At 49.0% G+C, this 9,659-nt stretch overlaps 1 protein-coding gene across 1 annotated transcript; it reads left to right on the top strand.

Moving 5' to 3' along the window:
• Nucleotides 1-4: 4 nt before the first annotated feature.
• LOC122168138 (urotensin-2 receptor-like) lies at nt 5-9,072 on the top strand (the record flags this gene model as incomplete). Its single annotated transcript, XM_042833209.1, has 2 exons — nt 5-1,087; nt 9,055-9,072. A coding segment is annotated over one exon (1,032 nt), but the record flags the coding sequence as incomplete, so codon positions are not given.
• Between the last annotated feature and the right edge of the window lie 587 nt (nt 9,073-9,659).

Below are 9,659 nucleotides of genomic sequence, written 5' to 3'. Positions count from 1 at the left end.
CCCCCCCGAGGGCGGCCCTCTGCTCATCCCGTCGGACTTCGGGACGGTGCTGTCGGTGATGTACGTGGCCGGGGTGGCGGGCAACGTGTACACGCTGGTGGTGATGTGCCACTCGGCGCGCTGCGCCGCCCCCATGTACAGCTCCATCGTCAGCCTGGCCCTGGCCGACCTGCTCTACCTCTCCACCATCCCCTTCATCGTCTGCACCTACCTGGCCCAGGACTGGTACTTTGGAGACCTGGGGTGCCGCATCCTGCTCAGCCTGGACCTGCTCACCATGCACGCCAGCATCTTCACCCTCACCTTGATGTGCACCGAGCGTTACCTGGCCGTCACGCGGCCCCTGGACACCCTGAAGCGCTCACGCGGATACAGGAAGGTGACGGCGGGCGCCGTCTGGTCCGTGTCGCTGCTCCTCACTCTGCCCATGATGCTGATGGTCACCCTGACCGAGGGGAGCAAGGCGGAGGGCAAGGTGAAGAGGATGTGCGCGCCCACCTGGAGCATGGACGCCTACCGGACCTACCTGACGGTGCTGTTCAGCACCAGCATCATGGCCCCCGGCATCATCATCGGCTTCCTCTACACGCGCCTGGCCAGGACCTACCTGGAGTCCCAGCGGAACCCACCCCACAAGGAGAAGAGCAAGAGGTCCCCGCGGCAGAAGGTCCTCATCATGATTTTCAGCATCGTGCTGGTCTTCTGGGCCTGCTTCCTGCCTTTTTGGATCTGGCAGCTGGTGCGACTCTACAGCAGCCCCCTGCAGCTCACCACCCAAACCCAAAAGTGCATTAACTACCTGGTGACCTGCCTGACCTACAGCAACAGCTGCATCAACCCCTTCCTCTACACCCTGCTCACCAAAAACTACCGGGAGTACCTGCGCAACCGGCACCGCAACTTCTACAGGTTCACCTCCTCCTTTCGCAAGAGGGGCTCCAACCTGCAGTGCTCCTGGGGACGCTCCATGTCCTCCAGCAACCAATACGACTACAGCTCGGAGGCCCTGGGCATGGCCACGCTGAAGGACAAGTGAGGAAGAGGAGGCTCTCAGCAGACATCAGGACCAGAAGAGCGTCTGGCCGAGGTAGGGCTTTGGGCACCCTTTGCCCTACAGGGTCCTCACACCTCCTGTCTGCTGGTCACTCTGTAAGCAGCTGTGTGTGCTGGAATACAGTGAGATGTTTTTTTGATTTTTTCTGCCTTGGGGCTGTCCGGGGAGTCCTGCCAGCAGCTGGGGTGGGCGAATCCCTCTGGTTTGGGTAAGGACGGTGAGGTGGATACTTTCTTCAGAAAACTCCTTTCAAGCTGTGCTCTGCGTGGTTCCTCCTGCGCGATTCCTCTGCTGTCCTCAGGCTACAGCAAAGGTCTGGAATTGTCCTGTCCAACTTAATTTAGCTGCAAGCCCTGGGTTTGCCCTATATATCCCTGTTATGTGTTCCAAGTGTGCCTAAGGAGACCCTTAAGCCCCTTTTTCTATTTCCTGTCACATTATGGTGCACTACAGCTCAGGATTAAAGCAACTCTTTTAAAATTCACTGTAGCAGCACTGCAAACTCTAAACATTCAGAAACCACAGGGTTATCTACACAGACTTGTAATATTTCAGGTGTTCTATCCAAGATTATTTTAATTTCCCACTGTTTTGGAGGTTTTGTTTTTGTTTTTGTTTTTTGGCTCAGACCCTTTCTCTACAGACAACAGTTCGAAAAATCTGAAAATTTACTTTGGAAGGGAAAACAGGAATTGTTATAATGCCATCACTCAAAGACCTGAGGCTCCAAAATAATAACTGAAACGTGTATCCTGAGACTCACAGAAGGAACCCATAGATTCATGACATTTCCTCACAAGCATTTTGCCTCCATGTACTTTGCTCATTCTCTTCCCACATTGCATCTAGTGCAAAACTTCCTCCACAGATGTTAGAAATGCCTGTAAACTGTAACACGTCTGTTCATAACACAAAGTATGGACCTCCACCAGGTGCCCCCTCCCAGTCCAGAGGGACGCATTTACCAGGGGAAAAAAATAATCCCCTCAGGGCAAGTATAGGATGAAGACCAGGGAAACACATTTCTGTGCCAGCAATCAGGCATTCTTCATGCCGGTGCAGGTTTGGGGGTGCTTTTGGGGAGGGGGAATAAATAACTGATCTTAGCATTGCCATATATTACTTCTAACCACAGGAACTTTGTTTGAACCACTGGCGACCACTTTGCTGCTCTCTAGGCTGGGTGGTAGGAATGAACCTGATGGTGCCAACTCCCTTAGCAACAAGGGGCACTGGAGCACAGTTCTTGCTGGGAATTGGTAGGGTAGAACAGCCTTCACCACTTGAAAAGAACAACTCTTCAGGAACTAATTCATTTCTAATTATTATTCATTCTGAAGCCATTGTTCCTTTCCCTTTCCTTCCTATTTCTGAGGCTGGAAGTCACTGCCCTGTAAGAGCAACAGAGATAAGCCCTGGTCTACAGGGAGGTGTCCCTGCCTGTAGCAGGAAGGTTGGAACTAGATGATCTCAAAGGTCCCTTCCAACCCAAACCATTCCATGATTCTGTGATTCTACGATTCTAAGCCTTAGCATAGCCCAGGCTGGATGTGGCTCTGGGCAGCCTGGTCTGGTGGTTGGAACCCTGCACATAGCAGGGGGGTTGAAACTAGATGAGCATCGTGGTCCTTTTCAACCCAGGCCATTCTGTGATTCTTTGATTCTACGATTCTATGATAAGGGCGGAAGGTTGGAACACACGTGTCATCCCCAAGATGTGCTGTGCTGTGCTGTGATGCCCTCTGAGCATAAGAAAAACCCACCACAGTGCTGATGGTTTGGTTTCCAGTGCTTGGCCAAAGGGGAAGGTCCTTGAAAGGCCACCGTCCCCCCCACAGCATGACAAGGCTGCCATAGGACGGATGCTTACTCCATAGGAATAGTGTGTATGTCACCAGGTGCATAATGGAAGCAGGTGATTGGAGAGCTGTAGGGGTATCAAGAGGAGCATTAGGGAGTAGGCTTCCTGCCTAAGAAAAATCACATGCAAAAACATCTAGTGCCAACGAGACTAAAACCATCATTATCAGCAAGCAGGGGAAACTGGGAAGGAGCTGTGCTTGGGAAAAGAAATAAGAGCAGATTTAAGCTTACACAGTCCTAACACACTGTGGGGTGACTTTGGGTGGCCATGCCCTCGCTGTCTCCAGCAGGACTGTGCTGCAGCCTCAGCGCAGTCAGCATCAAGGGGCTGATGGGGAGCATCCAGATGGAAGGTGAAATGTTGTGTGTTTGTCACTCATCTCATTTCCCACTCAGAGCTGCTTCTCTCTGCCATCAGGCTCTTGTGAACCCGCATGCTCTTACCCTGCAAAGAACCAGTAAACTAACAGGCACCATAAAGCATGTCATTTGGGCAGGGGAGAGCCTGTTTAACAAGCCAAACTGGCCAGCAATCAGAGGACACTGCTGTGCATGATGAATGCCAGCCTGTTAGCAGCACAGTGTGCAACACTGCATCCTCCCAGGTGCTCAGCCGGGTGCAGAGCATTGGGAACGCGGCTCCTTGGAATCTCCCCTACTCCCAGGAACCAGAGTGCAGTTTAAGAGGTGGACTGTATAAACAGCATCTCTCTTATTGTCTCGTTGGAGCTGCTGCACTGCCAAAAGGCAGTAGCTCTGACTGCTTAATAAATATCCTGCCAGGGTGGGTGTTTGAACTTGAGTTCCTCTCGTCTGTGGATGGGAAGCCTGGACGATTCTCTGTATGCTTGCATCAGGAGACTGTCTTCACCTCGTCTAACAGCAAAACCAAATCAGCCTGGTGGATGAGTCTGGAGTGGGATGGTTGCCTCGTGTCCATGGCACAGAGTGCTGTCTGTGGCTGACACATCTTATAGGATTCCCATATGGGGCAGCTTTGCTCACCCAGCACATTTGGGGAGAGTGTAGAACTCTGGGTTCTCACTGCAAAACTCCAGACATTATTACGAAGGAAGGAAAACAGCTTTGTCATGAGAAGTTTTCTGCAGCACCCTTTGGCTTTCAGGTTTCATGGCTCACTGTCCCCTCTGTCTCCCCAGAACACAACACCAAAACCAGCAGACAGTGAAAGAAAAGCGCTCAAGAGCTTGTTCCTTCCTTTGATCTAAGGGAGCACCAACTGCAATAACAGCAATTTCTCTGTTTTCACTTGAAAAGAGAAAAGGCTGTGCTTCATGAGACAAGTGAGAGCGCTCATTCCCCCCATGCCCTGGAGAACACATTTGGGTCTCGCTGATTTTCTGCAGGCTTCACCTTGAATCACACATTTTTCATCGCGTTCTTCTGCGCTTTTTAACAGCGTGTTTGTGGTAAATGCTTCAAAACCTCACGTTGCCACTTAGTCCTGAATACAAGCAAATCATTAACGTTTTAAGTCTTATTAAGTGCCTATTGTATGTCTGAATACCAGGAAATCCCATGAAATAGAGGTGGTTTTATGGGCACTTTGTACCTTGCAGGGCTGGGTGCATTAGCTGAGGAGACTGGGCAAGGTGACACATTTGCTGTGCCCAGAACTCAATGCACCATCTGTGCCCTGTCAGCATGGTCAGAATAGAAATTGCATGAACTTCCATGCAACCTAAGAGAGCAAATGAGGGAAATCCTGAAGTCAGGCCCACCGTCGGCCGTCGTACTTGGGAGTCCCTCTGGTGGCAGCAGCTCTCTTCCAGCCCGAGGTTCTCAGGAAGAAAATGAGCTTTTTATTTTTAGGGTTTTCAACCTGACTACATGAGAGCTTTTAATTTCTTTAAAATATAACATTACTGCAGTATCTTCTGGACAAAGTGAGTCTGTTATGCACAGAAGCCCACTCCCAAGCTAACTTTGCTCTCCCACATTTCTTCCTTTGCAAACCCAGACTGACTTATTCCCATCATTTTGCACAGCCTTGCTAGCAGCACACATGGAAACACCCAGGCTTGATGACTGACTGCAGCTTAGCCAGGTGTCTTTTTGCCATTTCATATACTTGCTACTGTTAGTTTTTCTGGGGAATTCCAGAGACTTAGAGTTAATTGCTATGGCTTGTAAGAAATCACAGAACCATGTGAGTTGGAAGCGACTCTTCTCCAAAAGAGTGGCTGGGTGCTGGAATGGCCTGCTGAGGGATGTGGTGCAGTCACCATCCCTGGAGGTGTTTGAGAAACATTCAGATGTCGTAGTGAGGGATGTGGCTTAGTGGGGAGGTGTTGGTGGTAGGTGGGTGGTTGGACTGGATGAACTTGGAGGATTCTTTCCAAACTTGGTGATTCTATGATACTGTGACCCTTAAAGCCCAACTCCTCTGCAACGAACAGGGACAGGACAGCTATTGCTTTGCCTTCAGAATTCTAGCAGCAGCTTCTCAGGAAATAAGTTCTCTTTAAAATAGTTACTACTACTGTGATACAAGCTTCTTTGTCCTTGATGAGAAATGTACCTGAAGCACAGCAGAGGGAAAGCATGCATCTCTGGCAGCAAAGTTCCATGGGGGGATGTGGATGGCCTGGAGTTTCATGAAGCCTGGTGGGCTTTGCGTGCTCAGAGCTGAGCCCAGTGATCCATGGTCCCAGTGCAGCCTCCTGGCCCCAGGGAGAAGGCTCCCAATGGGACATACTGAAGCAAAACTGGCAGTGTTTTCCTCCTCTCCCCTCCCCTGTTTCCCAAGAAAAGGTATAACTGTAAAAGGGAAAAAGGAATTCTGAAGAATTCTTCTGGCATTGAGGCTCTGTTTGTGATCCTCCTTAGAACTCACAGGTCATTTCATTTTTTGTGTAAACGAAGTATTTTTGTAAACACTAGGAATGCTTCTCCAGCAAGGAGCAAGGTGAAGAGTTTGCTGAATCTCTTCCATATTGGGAAAGAGCCTCCCCAGATCCTCCATCAAGTTATCTGGAGGAAAAGTAACAAATAAGGGTACACAATGCCAACCCACCCAGTGCTATCAGCTGCATATGGCACAGCACAGCTCTCAAAGCAAAATGGAGCTGATAAGGAAGAAGTGAGAGCTGCTGAGCTCATTTCGGCCACGTCTCACTACGGTGCTGTCAGCCTTTCCTTGTGCACGCCCGTTAGGATCTTGAATTCAGCTCCTGAATTCTTAACTAAAAACAAATATGAATTCATCCAAACAAAGCAAGGCAGATTCCTGAATCTAAATGTGCTGTGTCCATAAACACCGAGTTCTGGAGACAGTTAGTGCTTCACATACGTGCTCCTGCAAACCTCATCAGAGGCTTCCATCAAACTCATAACACTTCTAAGCCATTTAGTTTCACGTCTTGCCTTCACATTTGGGAACTATAGGGGCAGCTCATGCAAGAAGCCCCCCAGGAGGTGACACTGCATTAGAAAACCCTACAGATGCGTTGAGTTTCTGCTTTTTCTTTCATAAGAGGTTGTTTTCCTTCATTCAACGCTGTAGAAGGGAATATCTTAGGCTCCAGTTGTGATGCCGTTCTTCTGAGTTACTTCCACCCCCATGTTTTGAAAGCAGCTTCAGTGTCAGGGCTCAAGAGCAACAGCAGCAGCACAAGGCGGCAGTTATCTGATCCCTCTCAATGTACAGTTATCCTCCTTCCCATCACTGGCAACAGGACTCTCATCGTGAGGCCACTCATCCTGAAGGCTGCTGATAAGTATCCCAGGCAGGCTTAGAACAAGATAGCCAATAAAGCCCACATTTACAAGTGCTGTGATGCTGTACACCTATCTGGGCAGCGCTCGACATCTGAGCTGGAGAGATTATCAGCCATGGGAGGAGGTGGGAAGCCCCGGCTGCTCCTTCACAACCCCAGGGACTCTCTGTGTGACCTTGTAGAAGCCACCCATTGCTGCCTATAAACCAGCGATGTGGTTTCCATGCTTTGCACAAGTGTTTTAAGACACCAGCGACACGTGTGAAATGCTTTGAGATCCTCAGATGAGAGATATTACGCACAGCAGTAAAGCACTCTCCTTTTAGGGACAGCTTGGGATTCCAGTTGGCTTTTAGTGCTTGAATGGAGGGAATGTTTGTGTACCAGAAGAACTCCTCATCCATTTTTAGATTAATGGCAGGCAGGGAGTGAAGATTATCGCTCAGCCTGCAGCCATGGCAGCTGTGCTTGGCTGGCGTCTCAGGGAGCACGGCTGGAACGATGCTCCTGATAAAAGCATCATTATTTCGTGGCACTGCTGCTCCACACTTCTGCTAGTGAGAGCCAAGAGCAGGAGGCATGGCAGGGAGCAAACTCTGCTCTTCACCTCCTGGCAGCCTCTTCCTCCCCATGTCACGGGTTGGGAGTGGTGGGACCAGCAGAGGTGAGGGCATCACTCCCTGTCATTGTGTTCTTGCCATCTGTTTGGAATGATTAAATCAAGGAGCCTCCTCCTGCAGTAGGCACAGCACAGCACGAGTAATTGCCTACACTCAGCAAACAGCAGCTGAGTAGCTTTGCTTTGCTGCTTTACTTTGTTTGTTTTAATACAGACACAAGTTTGTTGTGGCACAGGTCTCCTGGATTTCCGAGTGCTGCCTCTGTCTCCACAGCATCTTCTCTTAGGGGGGATGAGAAAGTGATGGGGAGAACTCTGTAGCTCCTGTTTAAGTGGAGGCACAGCTGGAACAGCACCCACTCTTTTCCCTCCCTCCATCCAAGTGAATCTTCTCTCTACCAAGCATTGGAGGCCCTGGGAATTCACTATTTATCTGTTATATAGAGGAGGGGGAACAGCAACAAGTTTGGGGTTTAGTTCAATAAAAGGCAAGAGAAAAAAAGCTTTAAGCCTGGGAAAACTTCTCACGTCCCCCAATACCACTGTCATGCACAAAGCCCCAGAGGGGGCCCAGCGTGGGCAGAGGGCTCTGCTACCTGCACAAGGCAAAGGTGAAACATTACTGTGCCACAGCAGATTGCTCATTAACCCAAATGGGATCACAGGAAAACTGTGCTGTGTTGCAGCAGCCACATCCTGCTAGGAAGTGCATGGAAATAGGGAGGGCACCAGATTAGACATCAGAAAGGAAAAAGGAAAAGCATCAAAGCGGCATCTTAACAGGCCTTCCATCTTCTCTCACATTCTGCAGTAGATGTTTAACTTAAGGAGCTGTGAGGTGTGTGTTTCAGGCCCTGTCTGTGGATAATTACTGACTTTAGCCCAGGACCTGTACCTGAATAGTGTCACATTCCCCTCATTCTGAGCAGCATTTACAGAAGGATGGTGGATTCAGTTTGTTTGTTCAGTAGACTCATTTTGCTTTCAGCGTGTTGCTGCCTTTGGTGCTCTTGTTTTAATCTTCCATACTTCTTTGGTCTCTGTGTACTCCATCCTTGCTTTGCCTCATGCTGCAGTCCCTCCTTCCATCCTCCAGAGTGAAAGTGCCCCCACCAGACCCCAAAACATACAGAGAGAGAGTTGTGAGGCTCTGGGGAAGTGTTGTACCTCTCATGTCTGTTGCTTCTTGCTGCCTGGGGAGAAGGCAGAAGTCTCTATTGATTTCCACAGCGTAACCACAAAGTAGGCACTGCATGACTGCTCCCAGCAAATTCTGCAGCTCCAGCCAAGGAATCTGCATCCCACAGCTCCAGTCTGCCTAGCTGGGGGCAAAACAGGACATTTCCATGGCTGCTGCTCCAGCTTAAGCCCTGCTTTGTCCTGCTTTGCCAAAGCATCCTTGAAGAGATAGCACTGCAGATTTGATCCACACTCATTGTTTGTGTGATGGTTTCTAAGTCTTGGACTGCACACTGAAGGATTCAGCACAGAGTTGGGATGGAGGCAGCAGTTTTCCTCCCACCACCTCCAAAACGAGGTGGTTTGTTCCTGTTTTCAGCTGTTTGACTCACACCTCACAGGCTTCATTTCCTGGCATGTTCACGGCTCGTGCTGAGAAAGCTGCAGTTGGCGAGGGCACGGTCTATTATGAATTGTAATTACTTGCTGAGCTCATTATAATTGTTCAGTTATTGAATAATTTGGAAAGCCAAGCAGGGGGAATATTTGGTTAATTAAGAGCTCGTTTAATTGCTGCTGATTTTATCTTTCCAAAACAGCTCTCACCTTACCGGGGTTTGAAAACCTTTGCTTACCAGCACTGCCGGTGGGAAGCAGGAACTCCGCTCTCTGCCTTCCACTGATGGCACCTGCTCATTTATTACCCAGAGAGGCTTTCTGGAGCAAGGACAAACTTCCAGGGCCTTTGGGCACGGCGGTGCACAAGACTGAAAAAAATAATAAATCCTTTACAGCTTATTGTCGTGATTTTACTTGCATGAAGAATGTCAGGTATCTGTATGAGAGCTCAGGCAGGCTTGTAACTGATTTCTTTTGAAGACTATTTGGAACAGTTTTGAGGAAAGGACATAAAGAAGAGATACCACTGGAATCAAGATGAATACAGCTTAATTTAGAATTATTAGTTAATAACAATGCTGCAGATATTCAGAAAGGAAGGAGAAGAAAAAGCAAAGCCTCGCAACCTTTGTTGACCATAGGCAGACTTATCTGCCCTTGGCACTTCCAAAACCTCTACAATTTATGGGCTCCTCCAATCCAAGCACAAAATGAAGTGTACTGAACCTCATCCTTCACAATATGCCCTGGAACAAAGTAAACTTATTCTAATGTGTACTCCCTAAAAAGAAAACAGACAGACCTT

This window comes from Centrocercus urophasianus, unplaced genomic scaffold, assembly GCF_019232065.1.
Source record: "Centrocercus urophasianus isolate 14NV4802_14NV808 unplaced genomic scaffold, USGS_Curo_1.0 seq_41, whole genome shotgun sequence".
Taxonomy (NCBI): Eukaryota; Metazoa; Chordata; class Aves; order Galliformes; family Phasianidae; genus Centrocercus; species Centrocercus urophasianus.
Note: the sequence above shows the minus strand (reverse complement) of the source record. Positions and strands in the feature narration are given on the sequence as shown.